The sequence below is a fragment of the Brassica napus genome, chromosome C7 (assembly GCF_020379485.1).
Source record: "Brassica napus cultivar Da-Ae chromosome C7, Da-Ae, whole genome shotgun sequence".
NCBI lineage: Eukaryota > Viridiplantae > Streptophyta > Magnoliopsida > Brassicales > Brassicaceae > Brassica > Brassica napus.
Window position 1 is genome coordinate 31981928 of NC_063450.1, and position 22663 is coordinate 32004590.

General features: G+C 39.6%; 3 protein-coding genes, 1 long non-coding RNA gene and 2 other non-coding genes across 11 annotated transcripts; 3 read left to right on the forward strand and 3 right to left on the reverse strand.

Moving 5' to 3' along the window:
• Window positions 1-1625: 1625 nt before the first annotated feature.
• Window positions 1626-1732, forward strand: LOC125590743. The gene has a single exon (XR_007326747.1). It is a non-coding gene; the product is annotated as a small nucleolar RNA R71 (small nucleolar RNA).
• Window positions 1733-4421: 2689 nt separating this feature from the next.
• On the forward strand, window positions 4422-4528 carry LOC125590745. The gene has a single exon (XR_007326749.1). It is a non-coding gene; the product is annotated as a small nucleolar RNA R71 (small nucleolar RNA).
• Window positions 4529-12009: 7481 nt separating this feature from the next.
• On the forward strand, window positions 12010-15205 carry LOC106380457 (putative UDP-arabinose 4-epimerase 4). 5 transcript variants are annotated; one of them, XR_007326627.1, is made up of 11 exons: window positions 12010-12250; window positions 12804-12985; window positions 13084-13208; window positions 13296-13409; window positions 13485-13592; window positions 13665-13756; window positions 13858-13999; window positions 14070-14164; window positions 14259-14388; window positions 14474-14705; window positions 14749-15118. XR_007326627.1 is itself a non-coding variant. In XM_013820220.3 (11 exons), exons 2-11 carry the CDS (start codon window positions 12925-12927, stop codon window positions 14994-14996), a joined length of 1239 nt encoding a protein of 412 aa, XP_013675674.2. In that variant the 5' UTR covers window positions 12011-12250; window positions 12804-12924; the 3' UTR covers window positions 14997-15205. The 5 variants fall into 5 exon arrangements, 4 of the variants coding, with proteins under 4 accessions (XP_013675674.2, XP_048619720.1, XP_048619722.1 ...); XM_013820220.3 differs by having other exon boundaries at window positions 12011-12250; window positions 14474-14618; window positions 14770-15205; XM_048763763.1 differs by having other exon boundaries at window positions 12018-12250; window positions 12788-12985; window positions 14474-14618; window positions 14770-15205.
• LOC106380458 lies at window positions 13980-14705 on the reverse strand. The gene is made up of 2 exons (XR_001276357.3): window positions 14540-14705; window positions 13980-14382 (listed from the first exon to the last, which is right to left on the reverse strand). It is a non-coding gene; the product is annotated as an uncharacterized LOC106380458 (long non-coding RNA).
• A 1249-nt stretch (window positions 15206-16454) lies between the features above and the next one.
• Window positions 16455-18278, reverse strand: LOC106380459 (probable ribose-5-phosphate isomerase 4, chloroplastic). 2 transcript variants are annotated; one of them, XM_013820221.3, is made up of 9 exons: window positions 18017-18278; window positions 17824-17951; window positions 17666-17735; window positions 17471-17581; window positions 17286-17381; window positions 17153-17209; window positions 16937-17054; window positions 16798-16864; window positions 16455-16723 (listed from the first exon to the last, which is right to left on the reverse strand). In XM_013820221.3, exons 1-9 carry the CDS (start codon window positions 18149-18151, stop codon window positions 16645-16647), a joined length of 861 nt encoding a protein of 286 aa, XP_013675675.2. In that variant the 5' UTR covers window positions 18152-18278; the 3' UTR covers window positions 16455-16644. The 2 variants fall into 2 exon arrangements, with proteins under 2 accessions (XP_013675675.2, XP_013675676.2); XM_013820222.3 differs by having other exon boundaries at window positions 17286-17365; window positions 17467-17581.
• Window positions 18279-19278: 1000 nt separating this feature from the next.
• On the reverse strand, window positions 19279-21406 carry LOC106377638. Its single transcript, XM_048764156.1, is given in 3 exon segments — window positions 19279-21050; window positions 21053-21122; window positions 21167-21406. Coding segments are annotated over 3 exon segments (330 nt in total). The 5' UTR covers window positions 21367-21406; the 3' UTR covers window positions 19279-20990.
• Window positions 21407-22663: the final 1257 nt, after the last annotated feature.

The window sequence follows — 22663 nt, forward strand, 5'->3', positions numbered from 1 at the left end:
GCTCCTGCTGTAGCCAAGAAAGGTCTCCCCAATATTAAAGGATCTGTTGGTTCTTCATCCATCTCTAACACCACAAAATCTGTAGGGATCTCACAATTTCCAACCATGACAGGGAGATCTTCTAGGATACCAATGGAATCTTCACTGAGCGATCAGCTAGCACAAGAGAGAGTCTACACTTCTTGTATTGTGTAAAGTCAAGCCTTTTAGCAATGGAGAGAGGCATAAGGCTCACACTTGCTCCCAAATCGCATAGACACCTCTCAAAAGTAAATTGCCCAATAGCACAAGGTAAAGTAAAGCTTCCTGGATCTTCAAGCTTCTTAGGGATGGTTAGCCTTTGGATAATAGCACTACACTCATGAGTAAGAACCACCATGCCTTCCATCTCCTTCTTCTTCTTAGTTACAGCATCCTTGAGGAACTTGCTGTATTGAGGCACTAGCATGAAGGCATCAATTATGGGCATAGTAATCTGAACTTCACTCATTTGTTTCTCAAATAAAGCCTTGTATTGCTCCAAAAGCTGTCTCTTGAATCTACCGGGAAAAGGAAGTTTTGGTTCATAGGGAGGAGGATTGAATAGAGCTTCTTTTGATGAAGTAGCAACTTCATTCTTGTTCTCCCCCTTCTTTTCTTCTCCAATTTTACCTTTTCCTTTTGCTTCAACTATTTTCTCCAAGATCTCTTCATTGGTCTTCTCATCCATAATAACTACATCATCATCCACATTGATGACCACCTCCCCATCTTGCTTCTCATTATCCCTAATGAGAGTTCTTGGTGGTAGCTGTTTTCCACTCCTAAGGGTGATGGCTTTCATTGTCTCCTTGGGATTTTGCTCTGGCTTTCCAGGTAATGCCCCTTGTTGGCGACTTGGCTGAGAGTTCATTGAAGCAAACTGATTCTCCAAATGGCGGATCTTGTTGTTGAGCTCATTGTAACTTCCATCAATCTTGGAGTGAATTTTCGTGAACTCATAACCCATTGTCTTCTCATTCTTGGCCTGAAAATCCAAAAGTTTCTTGAACATTGCATCCACACTTGTATCTGAAGCTGGAGCCTGTGAAGAACTTCCTTGAGCTTGAGTAGACTGATTGTTGTTATTGTTGAAACCAGGAGGGGTGTTTTGCCTAGGCTGATAGCTCCCTTGCTGAGTGTTTTGCCTCTGCTGGTATCCTCCTTGCTGGTTGTTTGAGTAGGACTTTTGCTGGTAGTTGTTGTACTGAAAGTTAGGTTCCTTCCTGTACCAAGAACCATTGTTGTTGATGAAGCACAGCTCTTCTTTTCCTTCCAAACCATCAACCTCATTAATCTTGGGAGGAATCTCTTGAATAGGACCACCCACAAAGTTGACCTGCTCTTGTTTAGCTTGGTTAGAAAGAAGCAAGTCCATCTTCTCCTGCAGGGACTTGATCTCTCTCTTTGTCTGTTGATCATCATTTCTGTTGACCCTATCATGCTCCTCGCTGTAGACTGAGTCGCTCTTAGCCATGTTCTCCACCAGTTCCTCTGCTTCTTCTTCAGTTCTCCCCAAGAAGAAACCATTGCTGGCAGTATCAAGCCTGTTTCTGCACTGTGGTAAGGCTCCTCTATAGAAGGTGCTAAGCAAGCTCTCCTTGCTGAAACCATGATGAGGGCACTGAGTCCAATAACCCTTGAACCTTTCCCATGCTTCACTGAAGCTCTCTAGACCTTTTTGTTGAAATCCGAAGATTTCGTTCCTGATCTTAGCTGTCCTTGAAGTAGAGAAATACTTTTCTATGAAAGCTCTCTTGCAATCTTCCCAAGTAGTGACAGTGTCACTTGGAAGAGTCTTCTCCCATTGGTGTGCCTTGTCTCCCAAAGAGAAAGGAAATAGCTTCAGCTTGAAAGCATCGTCAGAAACACCATTTGTCTTGGACAAGCCACAGTACTGATCAAACTTGTACAAGTGATCAAAAGGGTCTTCAGCAGCAAGACCATGATACTTGTTGTTCTCTATAGTGTTGAGCAGCCCTGACTTGATCTCAAAGTTGTTGTTCTCCACAGCTGGTGCTCTGATTCCCAACCAATGACCATGAATGTGAGGTTGATCATAGGCTCCAATGGCACGAGCTTGGCGCTGTGGATGTTGTGGCTGGCGTTGTGGTCTAAAATGATCAGCTCATGGACCATTGCCTCCTTGGGCTTCACCATCTTGAGGCAGATTCTCCATATCAAACCCCAACCCTTGCAAGTGAGCCTGTTGCTCTACTTCTCTTCTTTGTCTTGCTATCTCCCTCTCAAGTGCTCTAATGTCTTCAACTCTTGGAACTAGGTTTGTTGGACCTCTGCTCCTTGTGTTCATACACCTGAAATGCAAAGAGAGAAGAACAAAGAGAAGCAATAACACGATTAAATAAAAATTGACTTAGTCTCAAGCAAATGACTAAATCCCAATGTCACAATCAACTTAGAATTTGGCAACGGCGCCAATTTGATACAAGACTTTTCAAGGGTCTAAGATCAAATCAATGTAGTATAAAAGATTGTCGAACCAATCCTAGGTGATTATGATGCAAAGGGAATGCAAGACCATGCTTAATCTAAGTGCTACCAGTTTTTGAGATGATTTGAAACTAACTTACTACCTAAAATGCAATAAAGGCACAAGCTTTCTTTCTTATAAGAAGTGAGAACTCATGGGCTATGGGAACTGATCTTGGGTGATCAAGGTTCAACCTAAAGGTATCAACTTTTAACCAATTTATATCTTCCTTAGGCCTAGACACAATCCTAAGCAAACTCTATCCCTAGATGAATGCTCATATACCTAGATAACTCAAGCATCAAATTCCTTTGGTTGAATGTTACCTAAGTAATCATTAATCTCAAGTCTACTAGCTATCTTAACACCTTTAACAACAAATCCCTTTGGCAAAGGATATTAAAAGCTTAGGAGAGTTGGTTCAGGCATTTCATCAGACACCTTCCGGGTATGAAATGCCTAGAGCTCAACTTTGGAGAGGCCAACTCTAAAATTGCATTAAAAGCCCTCTACTAGCAAGGAATAAGATTGATCTATACCTAAACACCTTAGATCTAGCTTAATCACCCTTAATCTCCCTAAACCATGAATCCAAAGATGACTACTCACTACTCTCCATGATGAGCCCAAGAATCAAAGATGATTTGGTGCTAAACATGATAAGAGATCAAGAAAATCAAGCAATCACAAGAGAGAAATGATCAAGATATAATCTTTCACCTCCAAGTTCTTTTGTGATTTGATAGAAAACAAGATAAGATCCTACAATTAGGTCTGAAGGACCTTTATAGTAGCTTAAAGTCGAACCTGGTTTAACCCAACAAACCTGGGTAAACCAAAACACAAATTGGTAATTATCTGGTCAAACCCGGAAAATGTTGACTTTCTTGACTCGCAGCGGCCACGTGAAACCGCTCCGCCTCGCAGCGGCTTACTTGCTTCATCATCACACCACTGTGACAAGTACGAACGCGGCAGGGAACGAGGTATTTTCCCAGCGGTCTCGCAACACCGCTGCGTCAGGCCGCGCCCGCACTTGGTCTCCATTTCTTGAGTCTTCATCTCTCGAGCGTCTACAGCGGCTTCGGTACACCGCTGCGACAAGTACGAACGCGGCAGGTAAGGAGGTATTTTGCCAGCGGTCTCGTCACACCGCTACGTCAGGCCGCTCCCGCACTTGGTCTCCATTTCTTGAGTCTTCATCTCTCGAGCGTCTACAGCGGCTTCGGTACACCGCTGCGTAAGGCCGCTCCCATACTTCTCCATTTCACAGCGCTGGCAGCGGCTTCTTGAGGGGCCAAAAGGCCGCTGGGACTTCCTTATGCCGCTGGGACACTTGATCAATGCGTCTCTTTCTCGAGAATCACCCCTTTTTGCCTCCAAACCATCTCTAAATGCTCCAAAGTCACCAATTGAAATCTCCATCACCTGATAAGGACATATGTAATGCAATGCAATCCTAAACATATCTAAATGCTATCCTAAATGGTCAGCATATGCTAGAATGAATGGTTAAAACAATGCAAATTGAGAAGATATCACATTCACAAAGCACAACTCTTCTTGACCTTCTAGACCATCAACTTCATTAACCACAGCAATCCACTCTTGAATCTGCTCACCAACAGAGTTCACCTTCTCTTGTGTGGCTCTATCTGAGAGAAGCTTATCCAACTTGTCTTGTAGAGCCTTCAACTCTTTCCTTCTGTTTTGATCATCACCTCCACTGCCTCTGTTGCTTCTATCATGCTCATCATTATAGACTGAATCACTCTGAGCCATGTTCTCTACAAGTTTCTCAGCATCTTCTTCAGTTCTCCCCAAGAAGAACTCATTGCTTGCAGTATCCAGCTGGCTTCTGAACTTAGGTAAAACTCCTCTATAGAAGGTACTGAGCAGACTCTCCTTGGTGAAACCATGATGTGGGCATTGAGACCAGTAGCTTCTGAACCTTTCTCATGCTTCACTAAAACCTTCAAAATTCTTCTGTTGAAAGCCAGAGATCTCATTCCTAAGCTTGGCAGTCCTTGAGGTAGAGAAGAACTTGTTGAGGAAGGCTTTCTTGCATTCATTCCAAGTGGTGATAGAGTCACTTGGAAGGTTCTTCTCCCATGTGTGAGCTTTGTCTCCCAAAGAGAATGGAAACAATCTCAGCTTGAAGCCATCTTCAGAGACACCATTTGTTTTTGACAAGCCACAGTACTTGTCAAATTGATCCAGGTGATCAAGTGGATCCTAAAAAGTAAGACCATGATACTTGTTGTTCTCTATCATGTTGATCAAGCTGGATTTGATCTCAAAGTTCTCCACAGCTGGTGCCCTGATACCCAGCCTACTCCCATGGATATGAGGCTGATCATATGTGCCAATAGATCTAGCTTGGCGCTGCTTCCCTTCCATATCAAGCTCAACTCTGTCCAAATGAGCTTGCCTTTCTTCTTCTCTTCTCTTCCTTGCAATCTCCCTTCCAAAATTTCTAATGTCTTCAACTCCTCAAGTTCATGTACCTGACATTCAAAAGAGATAGGAGAGAGAATCAGTAACTAGATACAAGAAAATAAGACTTAGTCGCAAGCAATGACCAAATCTCAATGTCAAAATCAACTTAGAACTGGCAACGGCACCAAATTTGATAAGGACTTTTCAAGGATCCGAGGTTCAAATCAAAGTATTATTTTAGATGTCAATTCATTTCTAAGTGTTTCAATTCAAAGAGAATTCAGGTTCATACTTAAGCTAAATGCATTCAATGTAATGAAGTGATTTGATTAAGCTAACAAGACTCTATCACAATTAACTAGCAACTTTCAAGCAAATGGATAAAGGAGGAATCATGGGTATAGGAATTTTATTTCGAATGACTAAGATTCAATCTAAAATGACAAGGTTTCAATCAACACATTTCCCTAAGTCTAGAAAACAATTATAAGCAAGTTTTTTGTCAAGACAAAAGCTCATTTACTCTCATTGATCAAACATCAAATGCCTTTGGTTTGTGTCAATCAAGCAATCATTAAGAATATATCATTCAACTTTCTAAACTCCCCTAACATCAAATGCCTTTGGTAGAGTAAGCTAAGAGCATGTTGAGTTGGCTCAGACATTTCATCGAACACCTTCCGCGCAATGAAATGTCTAGATTTCTAATCTAAAATGGCCAACTCTAGATTAGCATTAAGATCACTCAATCAAGCAAAGAAACATATTAATTTCCCTCTAAACATTCTAGATCATCACTTAATCATCCTAATCATCCGAATCCAAAGATGACTACTCACTCATTATCATGGTAGACACTAAATCATTAGTTGATCTAAGTCTAAACATGATTAATGATCAAAGCACTCAAACAAACACAAAAGATAATGATCAAGATTAAATCTTTCACCCAAAAAGTGGTTTTGATTAGATAGAAAACAAGATAAGTCCTAAGATTAGTCTAAAAGTATTTATAAAGGCTTAAAACTCGAACCGGGTCGACCTGACAAACCCAGGTTTGACCCGAAAGACAAATGGATTGGCTGATCTTGTCATCGACCGCGGACGGCTCCAACCCGCGTCCGTGACCCGTGGTTCGTCCACGCCAACCTCGAGCTCTCTGGTCCGATTCCGCGGACTGAGCTTATCCGCGTCGTGCTGCCACGGCGTCTCCTTCGAACCACTCAACTCTCTGCCTCGATTCCATGGCCTGTGTTAGCCCGCGTCCACAGGTCCGCAGTCCTTGCCTCAAGTCTCTGCCATGATTCCGCGGTGAGCCCCTGTCCGTAACATCCACCCACGCCTAAGCTCCATTGCTTCGCTAAGCCGCAAACTCCACTTCTCTGCATGTCTTAACTCGCCGGTGCTGCAATCATCAATCTCGACCACCTCAGCTCTCCTCCAAGCCGCGACCACACCAGAACCGTGGCCGTGTCCCAATCTCGCTCCGTCGCGGCTCGTCAAACACGAGATTTAGTTGAAGCCATCCACCACGGGCTTCTTTTTGTGACAGCTCGTCCCCTCGCCATGCCCAGCTCCACCGCCGTGGCCGTGCTCATCGTCGGAATCAACCTCGCCGTGCCATCAAGCTCCGGATCAGCGAGGAGAAAGCTCGTGAGCTCCAATGGTGAGCTCTTGCTTATTTGCAAAACAGGTCCCGGACTTCTGGTTCTTTACAAACTAGCCCAAGACTTTCCAATTTGCAGAAATAACCCTCCAATGTCGCCAAAAACTTCCAATTGAGCACTCCAAACCCTAATGCACATAAATGAACAAATGTATGCAATGTAGACACCTAAATACAATCTAAAATGATCATAATAAGCTAAATTATGAATCTAAAACTTAACAAAATCACTAGATATCAAATACCCGCATTCAAGACTATTCAGAATGTCCTCAACTATTTGTGGGGAAAAGGAAATAAACTGGAAATCAACATGAATCAACCTGCTAGGTCGGTGATTGTTCGCATACCAAGTGATTACATCAGAGAAAAAGTTCTAAAAAAGCGCATCTGGTATGTCGACACATCTATGTTTCATGTTGCTCAGTGGCCTGATGGCGAAGTGGCGGATACTTCTTCTTTGGAAGCAATTACAATTTGGGCTCATCTCATAGGGGTCCCGTTCGATTTAATGACCAATGAAGGACTAGGTTGGATAGCTGATGCTCTTGGTAATCCGAAGGAGATGGACGATTGGACGAAGAACCTGTCTAGCTTGTCGGTGGCTCATGTGAAAGTGGAAGCTGATGCCACAAAGCCTTTTCCTACGGTGCTGGAACTTTTCCGACAGAGTGGTGCTGTTTTCCGAGTTGAAGTACAGTACACGTGGCTTACACCTACTTGCTCTCATTGTAAGGAGTTGGGGCACATCCTCAAAGACTGTCTTAAGATCAAAAGACAATGGCTCCCTGTGAACAGAGAGGACAGAACCAAGGATTCTAGAAACATCCCTGATGTGGTTGTGGTGACTGTACGTGAACCTATATCAGAGCCTCCTGCATCAAATAAATCTCAAAGCTTGCCCACTCAAAGTTCAAATGATGTAGGTATTGTTGAACCTCCTTCAGGATCCCAACCTTCAAACTATGTGCTGTTGGAGATTCAATCCCCACCTCCTGCAGAAATGGATATTGATCTTCCTTCTCCTTCCCCAATCCCACTCCTCCCCTTCCTTCCACTCCCTTACTTCCCCCTCCGCTTCTCCTTCTCCCGCTTTTTTTCCCTCTGCCTCTGATTCCCCTGCCACGGGTGCTCTCCTTTCACAAGGACTGTCTCCCAAATCTTTTTAAATGTGTACAAACCTATTTTTTGGAATGTCCGAGGTATAAATGACTCGGTAAAACACCGACCTTTTGCTCAATGGCTTTCTTCTCACCAGCCATTTATAGGTGCTCTTTTGGAAACCCACATAAAGGAACCAAACTTGAATCAGTTACTATCTCTTTTTTACCCTGGATGGAGTTACATTTCGAATCATAACACAGATGAGGATGGTAGAGTAATCATTATCTGGAATCCTTTTGTCTCGGTCCAAGAAATTCACCAGACTCGTCAATCTCTCACCTGCAAAGTTACCCTCCAGACTGGACAATTTTTTTTACTTCTCAGCCATCTATGCTTTAAACACTAGAGAAGAGAGACTGGATCTTTGGAATGACTTGCTCGAAGTTCAGCAAACTTATTACTTGGAGGATCAGTGCTGGTTAATTGGAGGAGATTTTAATCAAATAATTCACCATGATGAGCACTCCTCTCTTTCAGTAAATCATCTAACTGCTGATATGGTGGAGGTGAGAGATTTCTTCCTGGACTTAGGTGTTGAGGACCTCCATTTCCAAGGAAACTCTCGCACTTGGACAAACAAGAGACCAGAAAACCCTATCACTAAGAAGCTTGACAGAGCTCTGGTGAACTCACACTGGATCAGACAGTTCCCCAATAGCATTGCCACCTTCCATCCCCATGAATTCTCTGATCACTCTCCCTGTGTTGTAAACCTGGACTGCCCCCTCCCCTCCTCTGGAACTAAACCTTTCAAATTCTTTAACCACCTAACCACACACCCTGATTTCCTTCTTTGACTGAGGCAGTGTGGACTCTTGCTGTAAGAACTGCATTGGATCTCTCTTCGATGGGTTATAAACTGAAAAACATAAAGCGTCCTCTCAAAACACTATATAAAGAGAGTTTTTTTTATATCCAAAAAAGAGTGTGTGGGGCTAATAGTTTGCTGAAATTGGTGCAGGTACAAGCAATGGCGAACCCCTCAACGATTATGTTCAATGAGGAGAGAGACCTCCAAGAAAAATATTTCTTCGTGTGTGGGATTGAGGAGTCTTTCTTTCAGCAGAAATCAAGGGTGGACAGGCTGAGACTTGGAGATCACAACACCCCATTCTATCAAAGTGTAGCAGCTGCCCGCGCTTCTCAAAATTCCATCAGGTCAATCACCCTCTCAGATGGTTCTGTCATCACTGACCCTGACCTTATCAGCTTAGAGGCCATCTCTCACTTCCAAGCTATTCTGGCGCTTGACTCCCTGGCTCCTATTTCTGCGTCCTACCAATGGCTGCAAGGTCTTCACTCCCTCTCCTGTTCAGATCACCACCGTATGTTGATGTCCACTGCTCCTACCTTTGCAGAAATCTCAAATGCGTTAAAGAAGCTAAATCCTAGTAAGTCTCCTGGTCCAGATGGGTTCACCTCTGCTTTCTTCAAATCTGCCTGGCCGATTGTTGGTGCGGAGTTTCTGCAGGCTATATCAAAAAAATTCATGTCTTACTTCTTACCCCGGTCTACAAATGTCACTATCTTGATGTTGGTCCCAAAAAACAGGAGCTACTTTCATGGTAGATTATAGGCCAATCTCTTGTTGCAATACAACCTCCAAGACCATATCTAGACTGTTTGTGAAGAGATTGAAGTTGATACTCCCAGGTTTCATCATGCCAAATCAGACTGCTTTTGTCCAGGGAAGGCTGCTGATCGAAAACACTTTGTTGGCTTCAGAGATTGGCCAAGGCTACCATGGGAAGGGAGGAGAAAAAAGAATAACTATCAAAGTTGATATCGCCAAAGCCTTCGATACTGTAAGATGGGAGTTCCTTTTTGTGTGCCTGAGAAGTTGCAACATTCCGGAGCCTTTGATACGTTGGTTGGAGGCTTGTGTATGCACCCCCTCTTTCTCCATTGCATTTAATGGCTCTACTTACGTGTACTTCAAAGGGAAGAGAGGCCTTAGGCAAGGGGATCCTCTATCCCCTTACCTATTTGTGTTGGTAATGAACTGTCTCTCCATGGCGCTTCAAAGAGCTTCGGCCTCGGGCCTCTTTCACTACCACCCCCGCTGTGGAAAAATGAAACTCACCCACCTATCGTTCGCTGACGATCTGCTTATCTTCTCAGGCGGCTCTCTCTCTCTTCTGTTCAGGCCATACTAGCTGTGTTAAAGGACTTTGAGCAGAGATCGGGACTTGCTATTAGTGTGCAGAAAACCTCTTTCTTTGTGACGGGAATGTCTAAAGCAGAGGTGCAGGACTTGAAGGATCACACTGGTCTCTCTTCTGGGGTGCTTCCAATTCGGTATCTGGGTGTCCCACTGCACACAAAAAAGATATCACTTCCTCAGTGTGCTCCTCTACTCCAGTCGATAAAAACTAAACTGCGTTCTTGGACTGTAAAGAAACTTACTTACGTCGGTATACTGCAATTGGTGACCTCAGTTATCAACGGAATCACCAACTTCTGGACTAGCTCCTTCATACTCCCGAAGAGTGTTATTCATGAGATTGATTCTCTCTGCTCGAAATTTCTTTGGAAATGAGATATCTCCGCTGCTGCTTCTGCAAAGGTCTCATGGGAATCTTGCTGTCATTCGAAGGAAGAAGGAGACTTGGGACTGAGGAACCTGAAATCCTGGAACTTGGCGTGTGCTCTAAAAATGATATGGTTGATTTTCTTTTCCACAGACTCAATCTGAGTCTGGTCTTCATGGTTTAGAGAAGAAATTCTTGATGGGAATATTGAAATGTTTTGGGTGATCAACACGAGGCAGAAACATTCATGGCTAGTGAATAAGCTCCTTGATTCTAGGGAAATAATTTTTCCTTGGATTAGGAAGCGTGTTCACAATGGAAAACCCACTTTCTTTTGGTCATCAAACTGGTCCCCCTATGGAAAGCTCTCGGACTATCTCGGTACTACTAGTGCGATGCGTTTCCCTGTCAATGCAAGAGCTACTCTTGCTGAACTCCGGGAGAATGGTCCTTGGATCCTACCAAATGCGCGCTCTGACAGCAACTAGAGGTTATTTCATATATCTCTACCCTCACGCTTAATGATGCAAATGATAAACTTGAATGGTGGCCTGGGAACCAAAGGCAGACGAAATTTCGAACAGGCGCCCTCTACCATCTGCTCCGTCCTCTCTCACCTACTGTCCCCTGGCACATAGAGGTATGGTTCTCAGGTGGTATACCCAAACATATGTTCTTAGTGTGGTTGATGGTTAGGAACAGATGCCCCACTCGTGACAGAATCCTAAGTTGGGGACTACAAACTGACCCGTGTTGTCTCCTATGTAATGTGGCTGATGTGTCAATTGTTTCTTTGAGTGTAACTTTGCTTGGGACGTTTGGAAAATCATGGCATCAAAATGTAATTTCGCATCATTTCGTCAATGGACTGCCATACTTCCCCAAATTAAGAGCCATACTTCAAATAAGGTCCAAAAGACTCTCCTACTTATATGCTAGCAGGCGACACTTTACACGCTTTGGACAGAGAGGAACAATCGATTGCACAATGCTCATTTCACTTCATTTGACGGCCTGGTAGCTCAAATAAAGCTTACGGTAAAAAAACAGGATCTCCAGTCTAAGAATCGACAGGCCAAAATTCTCCTCTTCTCTACTTCAGTTATGGTTCTCTACTTGAAACCCAATGGTTCTCTACTTGAAACCCATCCAACTAATCACTGATTCAAGTTTGTATCTTTTAGATAGACCACTTGGCCTACTGAGTTCAAACTCTGTAAAACATTTTCGGTCTCCTGCATTTAAATAGTAAAATCTTTTTCAAAAAAAAAGAACATAAGATTATCTTTCTTATAGTGTTTTCTATTGTTTTTCTTCTTAATTGTACCTAATAATTGTTTCTATTTTTAAAATAAATTAATAATAAGTAGATTCTACAAGTTTAAATCCAAGGAGCTTTTCGGGTAAAATTTTGTTTTGGCATTTGTGAAATAAAAATCCAAATAGTGTCATGTTTTCAAGTCAACCAAAATATTTCAAAATCCACTCAATCCTTCCATGTTGTCAGAGTATTGGTACAATGAATTTGATGTAAACAAATGCCCTATATAAAGAGATAAATATTAAAAGCCATAAAAAGGAGATATTTAATTTTTCTAAAAGTTTAAAAAGGAGATAAATATCAAAACTGATTTCCATAGACTAAAATACCAAAATATTTTTACCGAATATATTAATATATACTAAAAACACATAACCGACGTGATAAAGAAAGAGAGTCGCGGCTAGGTCGTAGTCGTGCTCTCGTTTTGCAATTCACGTTTCCTTCTTCTTTGTCTTCTTCAATCCTCATACTCTCTTCTCTCTCTGGTTCTCTTTCTCACTCTTACGTTTTGTATCTTCACGGGTTTCTCTCACACTCCGTTAATTAACATCAAGCGTTTTGCATTCTCACCATCTTTAAACGCATTCCTCTGTTTCTCGTCTTCTCACAATTATTAGGTGAAAAAATCTCTGTTTCTCTCTTTATATTCTCTGAAAAAAATTAGATGTTTATTATCTGATTTGTCTCTGGGAAATTAACATTACGAATTAAGATTATCTCAGGTTTCTCTTTCACTCTGTTTATCTAGATTGGAACCAGATCACAATACATTTCTCCAGAAAATGATCGGAGTTTTAGTCAATTTTGATGACTTGTTCTTACAATTTTTGGACTCTTTGTTGTGTACTCTGTTCTGCTCTTTTTTCTGTGCAACCTTTTGTACTTAACAACAATATTCTTATTGTATTCATTTCATTCTTTTTTGTGCACTTTCATATTGTTTTTAATGAATATAAGTTATACAGATGAACATAACAACAAATATTCTTATTGTATTCATTTCATATGAAAATTTCATAAATTTCAAAATTTTCTTCTCCTTTTCATCTGCTCCAGGTTCTACTTCCAACATATTTTTTTTTTCTTGCATATAATAAATGTTTACAGAATTTGGTAGCTTTGACATGCTTTTGTTTGTAATCAATTTTTATTAGTTCCTTTGTTTTGCAGCAATCTCCAGCAACATGAACTCCATGGTTGCTAACTGCTGATTGTTGTGAGTGTTTGTTTTATTTTATTGGGTTTGTTCTGAAGTCTCTATTTGAGAAACAGAACATTTTGAAGTCTTCCAATGACGAGTTTGTCTGGAGTCAGAAGTCAACGAAAAAACTCAAAACCTCTGTCTCCAGGAGGTAGAGAGATTATTACTGCTCGCAACACTATTTGAGATCATATCATATTATCTGAGAAAGATAAGTTTTGGATTCTCATTTTCTTTAAAAAAATGCAGATATGGATTACATAGAATCCAAAACAAAGAGCAATCTTATGGGAAAGCTTCTCTTACTAGCTTCACTTATAATCTTAGCCTTTATTGTGATCAATAAAGCTTCAAGTTTCACATCCCCAAGCGTGGTATCTCCTATTAATTCATACTCAAAAACCTTAAAACATTTTATATTTTGTTAATGTTTTATGTGGTTTCGTTCCCTTTGCTTTCAGTTCTCTCGAAGAGAGGAAGGAGTGACTCATGTGTTAGTCACTGGTGGAGCTGGCTATATCGGTTCACATGCGGCTTTAAGGCTGCTTAAAGATAAATACCGCGTAACCATTGTGGTAACTAAAAGTCCTTTTCTCTTACAGTAGTTAAATGTCCTTTTTGATGACACTTGAACTTTGATCTCTCAACAGGACAACCTTTCCCGTGGGAACCTTGGTGCGGTTAAGGTTTTACAGCGACTGTTCCCACAAACTGGAAGACTCCAATTCATTTATGCTGATTTAGGAGATCCCGCAGCTGTATGGTGTTTGTTAGCCTTTGAAGCATAGAAGTTTAGGTTCTTTTTTTCTTAACCGATCGTTACAATTCAGGTGGAGAAAATATTCTCAGAGAATGCCTTTGACGCTGTGATGCATTTTGCTGCCGTAGCTTATGTTGGAGAAAGCACTCTTTATCCTCTAAAGTATATTCTTCATTCTTCTAAATGCAGTTTTAAACATTTCTGCCAGAATTTATTTATTTATTTATTTTTGGTCTCATTGTTTGTTGTTTTGATTGTCGTAGATATTACCATAACATTACATCAAACACATTAGGAGTTCTTGAAGCTATGGCTAGACATAAATTGAAGAAACTGATATATTCTAGTACTTGTGCTACTTATGGAGAGCCTGAAAAAATGCCGATTACTGAAGATACCCCGCAGGTAAAATTAAGATCATTAATTCATTACAAATTCATTTGTCTCATTCTTCTAATGAAAATATTTGATTTAGGTTCCGATTAATCCTTACGGGAAAGCTAAAAAGATGGCAGAGGACATGATCTTGGATTTCTCTAAGAACTCTGACATGGCTGTTATGATCTTGAGGTTAGGTTCATTGAGCATATTCTTTAGCCTTTTTTTGTTACTCTATGATCAATGAAACAATTATGCAAATGTTTATGAATCTCTGAACTTGCAGATACTTCAATGTGATTGGTTCAGATCCAGGAGGTAGATTAGGAGAAGCTCCAAGACCCGAACTTCGTGACCAGGGACGTATCTCCGGTGCTTGTTTTGATGCCGCTCGCGGTTTCATTCCCGGACTGCAAGTAAGAAACAACATGTGGTTTCAAGATGCATAATGTTTTATAATCTATTCTTTGCAAGAACCTTTACATGATATGGTTTTGATAGGTGAAAGGAACAGACTACAAAACATCAGACGGGACTTGCATTAGAGATTATATAGATGTTACTGACCTCGTGGATGCTCACGTAAAGGCTCTTGAGAAAGCTCAGCCTCATAAAGTCGGTATCTACAACGTTGGAACCGGAAAAGGTACTTTAACATTATCATTGTAAAACAAAACAAAAAATATCTATTTCTAAGTGCCTCCTTTCATGTAGTTATGGTAACATTATCATTACCATAAATTGGTTTCATTACACGAGATAGTAGTTACAGTTTGTTTGTTTGTTTGGCTAAACAGGAAGATCAGTTAAGGAATTTGTGGAGGCGTGTAAGAAGGCGACAGGAGTTGAGATTAAAGTAGATTTACTGCCCCGACGGCCAGGAGATTACGCAGAGGTTTATAGTGATCCAACAAAGATTTTGAGAGATTTGAATTGGACTGCTCGATTCACTAATCTTCAGGATAGTCTTCAAGTTGCTTGGAGGTGGCAAAAGATTCATCCTCATGGATATGCTTCTTCTTAAAACAGAGGAAATAACAATACCTTAGTTTGTTATTGTTTTATATTTTCATTTCATGAATTTACATATTGTTTCGAAGGCTTCTATAGCTTATGTGGAGAAAATATATTGTGCCTGGTTATGTACTTACTAGTGGAACTGTGGAAGATAGGCGTGGAACGCCGAGTCCGTTCGTGGATCTATACAACTAAGAAAACTCACTTGTTTGTTTAGTGTGGTCATGTGTAGCTATTGACTTTGTAAGGCCTTCCCAAAATTCCCTCCCCACTCCCTTTGTTTCCTTACATCAGATGGATAAAAAAGTTGATCTTCTTCTCTATCTTTTTCATGTCTTCCTTCTTTGTCCACAATTGGTTCTACCTTGTTTTCATGAGCTTCCGCGGAGAAGATGTACATAGAAGCTTTCTCAGTCACATTCAAAAGGAATTTCAAAGAAAGGGAATCATACCTTTCATTGATGAAGAGATCAATAGCGAATGATCCATTGGTGATCAGCTCTTACAAGCAATTAGAGGATCTAAGATCGCGATAATCTTGTTCTCATAGACACTTCATAGAGAGCAAGACTATCGCCATATTAGATTTTCTAATCGCCTGTAGGAGCTCAGTAGCATTCTCTATTGATTTCATTATCAATGAAAGTGTGATTCCTTTTCTTTGAACTCTTTATGAGTGTGACTTAGAAAGACTCTGCGCACATCTTCTAGAGGAAGCTCGTGAAGACAGGATGGAGACAGTTGTGAGACAAAGAAGAAGGAAGTCATGAAGAAGAAAATACAGAAGAAGATTTTAATTTTTGTTGTTCTTATGGAATCTAAATTTTCCATAAACCACCAAACAAGTTGTATCCAAAAGAGTGAATAAGCTCTTTGTAGGAGCAACCGGCTTAGTTTGATGGAAAGATGAACAAGATCACAACGCTTTATAAAGAGATATGTGGAGGGGAAGACTTAACAAAGAAGCTTTCTACGTGTTGATACTCCCAAGAGAGGAGAGGCTTCGTAGAAATTTCATGGAAACTTCATTGCCCCCCCCCCCCCCCCCCCCCCCTTAATGTATTGTAGGCTCCACCATTCATTGATTTTTCTTGGAACCTTTCTTACCTTATCTCAAGATATACTATAACAGTATATTAAATATCAATTTAAGTTGTATAATTCAACACCTTACAAGTGTAGAGAGAGGCTCACTTTGCAACTAAAGCCACTAAACTAGCTTCTGCTGTTTCTTCCTTCAAGAGCCTTTTGTAGCGAACCCTGATATGGTAAAATACCATACACATCGACGACATCGTTCGGACGAATATTTAATCGAATCGAGATTGTTTACTCATGCCAGTATAAAGAAGGTTCCATGTTATAGTGATTGTTTTCTTTTATGAACTCTTTGGTCAGTTATAAAATTGCTTGAACCTTATTTTGTCACTAGAGCTCTAAGAATCTCCCAGGTTTATGCTGGTGATTTCTCTAAAATGAAGCTACTGATATTATAATAGTACAGTTATAAAAATTGTATTATTGCTCTATTAACAGAGTGTACAATGTGTAGAACAGTTTCCTCAGTGGTTTTGAATGGCATCTTAATAGCTGGTTTAGTCCACCCTCTCATTGTCCTATGGAATCAACAACTTCTACAAAGTCTCCCAATGGTTTCATACACCACCTTCCACTGCACTAGTCTGCAAGGTAACAGTTCTTACTTCTGTCTCTCCCGCGATCACCACCGTGCATCTGTAATGCCAAAAGGGAGGACGGATTATATACACCAACATAGAGGTGGATTTGATTCTTTTGGTGAAACTAACCTGTTTTTCATAACAAGTCCATGGTCCACCACCCCATCAATATTGTCCAGGCTTTTAGCCACGTTAGCTGCATAATCTCGCATTAATCAACCCATATCAAACAGCAATAGAGAACATTGTAAAGTTCCAAAGCTATTACCGAGGCTTGGAATAGGAGTTGTGAAGATAACATCAAGAATGTTGTGACCATCACTGGTGACAATAGGAAAGTCTCCTCCAAGAGGGCCTGCATCTCCCACAGAAGCTCTTCTCCACACCTTTTCCACATATGCACAAACCAAAATACAACTAAACAAGTGAGGATCAATAGAACCGAAACCCTGAGAAAATATTTGCAAAAGAACCAGACTCAGACCTCTGCATCTCCTAAGTACAAGTCATCTATCTCCTCAGCTACAGCTAACCAATTTAGCTGCAAACGAAACTTCAAGCAATCAATTCCGGATTAAAAAAAAAAAAAAGAATTTTTCAAAAAGAAGTTTTCTTACAGATTGAACTAAGACAGGGATAGATCCTTCAAGTCCAGACTTGTATTGCTCATCCTTTATCAGGAAGACTGCCTCATCAGCTGCTTTCACAATAGACTGCATTGTGAATCTCTCTTTATAAGCCAAAAGCTACACAATGAGTTTGTTCCAAAAAGACTGCAACTTTTAGAAAAAAACTCACTCGCCTTTTGTAGCAGAATATAGTCATCTTCCTGTGTTGTACTTGTACGTCTTCCTATAACTGAGACAAGAGTACCCTCTTCTACAGCATCAGCATCATGGAATGCAAAATCAATCTACATAGATGAAGAGTCACACTGCAAACATTACATCCCAAGCTGAAAGATAGATGTTTAGACAAAGCACGGATGCAGAGCTACCTGAAAATCATCCCGGAAATGTTTCAAGGGGACTCCATACTTTGCTGCTTCGCTCGCACTTCGAGCAGACCTGAACAAGAATTATAGAGATTCAACAATACCAAAAAAAAAAGATTGATTCTTTGTTGGATTAAAGTAAAAAGCAAAAGGACTCTCACATTGGTACACCAACAACACCTTGAATAGAACCAGAACGAAGTTGGTGACCCAAATAACGTATAGCCAAGTCTGAAGCTTCTCCAGATCCTAAACCAACAACCATCCCACTCTCCACGTAACTATCCACCTGAAACAAACTTTGTATTCAAGTTTGGATCTTTCTTTTGTTTTGTGAATTTTAATAACACTTACGGTGTGCTGAGCAGCTCGGAGAAGAGGAGAGGGCTCCCGAGAAAGAGTGGCGCTTACTCTGAAGCTACGGCGGCGCGTGAAAACGGCGGAAGAGAGTGAAAATGGAGTGGATGCTGCTGCTGCTGCAACTACCATTTTTCTTGTCTCACCGAGTCACGACGACTCGGTGGGTTTTGCCGCTCTTATCTCCTTCAGTTTCGTGTGTGTGGCATACGAATTGATTTAACTTTTATTGACCCAGTCACGCTCATCCTAGAAGCTACACTGAAAAACACCAAACCCGCAATAAAATCGGTTTTAGTATTTATCAAATCGAACCAAACCGAACCAATACATTTAAAAGTTGAATATATTTTTTTGTCAGTTAACCAAATTTTGTCCAGACAAAAAATTGTTTCGAGGATAAAGTGTCTATCTGGCCATATCTAATCTGATCTATATGAAAAAATAAATTACTTCTAGTTCTAGCTATCATGGAGAATTATATCCATTAAATTTTACTCAGCACCGGATAATAAGAGATTTGCATATCTCTTAAACAGGATGCTGTTTAGACTTTAGAGCAAACATTACATCTCAGCATATAGGACCCATAGACACTTCTGCTACAGTCTCGGAGTCCGAATGTTTGAGCACTTATATGATTTTTAAAATTCTACCCTAAATCACTAACTATACCGTTATCAATCCATGAGACATCGATGTGGAAAACTGAGATTCAGGAAGGGGGTGTTGACTGTAAAGTTGTGAAAGGAGGATCATCCAAACCTCCAAAAGTTGAGCTTTCTTAAACTATGCAATATCTTGCCATCCCCCTTGAAATATTTTTTGTTAACGAAAATACTTTCAATTAGAATTCTAAACTAATATTGTTATATGTATAAATGAGTAGGATTGTTAGTTTATCAACTCTGAACCAAATCTGTACTACAAGTGTCATAAATCTCCGACCGTTGACATGCACCACAAGATTCCAAGTCTCTAACCAACACAACACATAACCCCTTCGAGCTCATGTCACACATACCCAATTTATACTCAGAAACGGAGATTTTTTTTTTTACAATTAAAAGACATGAGAGATTCAATGTTTAATCAGAATTTGGCACGTACTTGATGCAAGGACAAATTCAATGGTGAGTTATCCAAAAGACGTTTGTTGAATAGATCGAAAGACGAATACAAATAGTTTAAGCAAAGATCTTATGAAAACATGGGTTTCCGGCAAAAACAGAGTAAATAGACGAAACTCTAATCTTGTGCCGAAAAATCTATAAGTTTGTGAATGCCTTTTCTTAGTCTTCAGCCTCTCTTTATATAGCCAATCTTCTTTCATTTTCTCCAAGTCTGCATAACTTTAGACCACCTTTTGGATTAAAGTAGGCCGAGCTCGATTACTTGATGGACCCTGTCAAGGGATGAAATCCATCTCCAACATTCCAAAAAATCTAATTCTGACATCATTACTTGGTGTTCTGCTGTTCTACTATTGTCTTTAGTACTTTTATCCTTTTGAGAGAACAATGCTTCAAATGGTTTGGTTAGAAGATCTAAATTCTCAGAGAACTCTTGCTAAGAGAAACCTTTACATCATCAATGATAAATGCGGCGAGCCTTTATAGTTGAGAGAAACTGCACACTTGTTTATCCAAGACAATTCTATACAATTACAAAACCTGCCTTATAAAGCATCGAGTTTTGGCGCCAGCGTTTATTAAAATTGAAAGGTGCCAAACAACCAATAGCCCTTCTTATTGAATGATTAAGACCATGATTAACCCGGAGTTCTTAGAGTGGAGTTCTTATTGGAAGTTAAGAAACAATTAAAAGACTAAGAACTGGTTTCTTAAAGTACTTATATAAGAACCGGTTCTTAACTTTTTTAGTTAAAAGTTAAGAAACAGTTTCCTAACTTCCGCTAAGAACTCCATCATAAGAACCTCGGATTAATCATGTTCTAAGAACTCTATTGTTCTTCAGTTCAAGGCTTCAAATCCAGCTTTCGTTTTTCCCTTACATCTTCCTTTTTACAATAATAACAAATGTGATGGTACTTTGATAATGATACGATTTCTTTCTGAGATAATAGAAACAGTTTCTTTTGATTATATATATAAAATACAATTATAAAAATATTACATAAAAACCTAATTATTTACTTCTAACAAAACAAATTTGCCCTACCGAAATATTTGTTTGACTGAGGAATTGATGCATTCCCAATGCCATATAAGTTTTATGTGTACTGTTTTTTTGGTAATTGTTCTAATCTCTTTTAGAAATTTAGAAATGTAAATAAACATAAATTATTATAAATTAGATAATGCTCTCAAAATAATTCAATAAAATTTTATAAATTGAATTTAATATTAGTCTGATTTGAGTAAATTATAGTTATTCTTCACTATACCTAGAAACATATATTTACACATTTATGGAATTTTAGTATATGAGTAATATTTTAAAAAAAGAATAATAAAAAAGGTTGAGATGTTATAATTTCTAAAAAATAGATGGTTGTTATCCAAACACTTATTTATCACACATTAGTAACAATATTTGTTTTATTTTCAAGATTTTTAAAACTGAAGCTAAAAAACTATTTTCGTTTGATTATATTTCATGAAAATAAATGGGCTGTCGATAATATTAATTGAGCAAAATGTATAAAACATTTGGTTGTTCCAAGTTGATCAACGGTTCTTTAGAACGAAAATTTGATTAACGGTTTTGCAAGGAAAAGTAAAGAAGTTTTCTTAATTTTATATTTTGACAAAAGTAAATTATAATTATATTTTAAAATATAATTTAAAATTAATTACATTAAGAGGCATTATTTTTCCGATACGCTTTAAGCACCGATTGAGACTAAACTGGCAATGTGCACAAATAAAACTTCACAAAAGATTCATTATAAAGAAAAAACAATAAGACTCATTTAGATATTTATTGTTCACTAATCCACAACACATTTTTAATGTTCGTTAATTTTGCTAACATGTTTGACGAGACTCAAGGTAGCTGGTGCGCCTGCGCCTTGTCGCGTCTAAAGTCTTCACACTCACCAATAGGATTTCCATAATCGGCGAAATTGATCTTTGCAATTTGTTTAGCTGATTTACGACATGTAAATTCCAATACTGAAGTTACTTCCACACTTGCTCACCACACACAATATATTCCTTGCCATGTTGACTGTAATTAGAGAGAAAATGTTTGCAATTATTGTCGGTTTTGATGCCTCTTACATCACCAGAAATACCTATATTTGAAGCTAAATCAAATACATGTGAATAAAATAAAACTAGAAGCAAGATGAAGCCTCGATAACGGCAATGTGAAGTATCCATTTTCTGTCCTCGTAATCAAAGGTAATAAGAAACTACTTAATAAATATATAGTTTCATAGTCTTTCTAACTTCGCTACAAGAAAACAGCGACATACCGAGGAAAAAAATCGTCGGTATGTCGTCGGAATAACGTTATTCCGACGACATACAGACGAAACAAGTCCTCGGAAATAACTCTTCGGAAATTCATTTTTCCTCGGAAATCCCTCGGAAATTTCCGACGGAATTTCGAGGAAATGAATTTCCGAGAAAACTCCGAGGACCACCAGTTCGTCGGAAAGGTCCTCGGAATATACCGAGGGAGAACTTCCTCGGGATATTTCGATCGATTTTCCGATGGTCTAATCCTCGGAAGTTCAGACGAAATGTTCCTCGGAATTTTCATCGGGAATTGCCGAGGAACGGAGCCCTCGGAAAATTCCGAGGAAGGAGTCCCTCGGTATATTCCGACGACTTATTCCGAGGAAATGTTCGTCGGAAATTTCCGAGGGTTCATTTCCTCGGAATTTCAAAAAAAAAAAAAATTTAAGAAAATAAAATTTTTGAAATTTAAATTCGAAAATATAAAATTAAAATTAAAATTGAAAACATATTAGATAATATTCAAAGTTGTACAAATAAAAATAAAACATTCCGAGTTTTTGAAAAAAAAAAAACTACGGGTCTTGCACGTTCGGGAACACCTCGTTCTGGTACATCCTCTGCATCATCTCCATCATTTGCTGGTTCAGCCTCTTCTGTGCCTCATAGCCCGACTGTTGAGCCGCCATCTGGGTCTCCAACAAAGATATGCGATCATCTTTGTCCTTCAACTGAGCCGTAAGTACTTCTGGGTCAACAAAGGGCGGTGGTGCAGAAGAAGGAGGAACCGACCGGGGGCGACGACCCAAACCGACCAAACGTCCCTACTTCTTTGGAACCAACTGAAATAGAAAATAGCCAAATTTAAATAGTATAAAAAGATGATAAAATAAAAATCAAGAAATAAATGAATTGAACTTTAAAAAAAAGAATTTACCGATTCAACGATTTCGTTGATTCGAAACCGGGACAAGTTGGTCGAAGCCGTCGAATCGTCATCGTCGGTTTGAAGCTGAGACACTTCGTCTTGCACCAGAGTTTGGACCAGGGTGGCCACTTCCCTCACAAGACCATCATCAATATGGCTGGTCTTCTTGTTGGTATACGCCCTCTTCATTAGGGCGAGATCATCAACCGGCTCGCTATCATTTTTTTCCGCCTTGAAAAAAACATAAATTAAACAAACATTAGAAATTAGAAGAAATGCACAAAAAAT

Bases quoted from the DNA above. Each gene is read 5' to 3' on its own strand.
- LOC106380457 (XM_013820220.3), top strand. From the start codon at position 12,925: ATGACGAGTTTGTCTGGAGTCAGAAGTCAACGAAAAAACTCAAAACCT. The intron at 12,986-13,083 runs GTAGAGAGATTA...AAAAAAATGCAG, and splicing joins AAAACCTCTGTCTCCAGGAG to ATATGGATTACATAGAATCC. The intron at 14,389-14,473 runs GTAAGAAACAAC...TGGTTTTGATAG, and splicing joins GTTTCATTCCCGGACTGCAA to GTGAAAGGAACAGACTACAA.
- LOC106380459 (XM_013820221.3), bottom strand. From the start codon at position 18,151: ATGGTAGTTGCAGCAGCAGCAGCATCCACTCCATTTTCACTCTCTTCC. The intron at 17,582-17,665 runs GTAGCTCTGCAT...TCATCTATGTAG, and splicing joins ATTTCCGGGATGATTTTCAG to ATTGATTTTGCATTCCATGA. The intron at 16,724-16,797 runs GTTAGTTTCACC...TTGGCATTACAG, and splicing joins GGACTTGTTATGAAAAACAG to ATGCACGGTGGTGATCGCGG.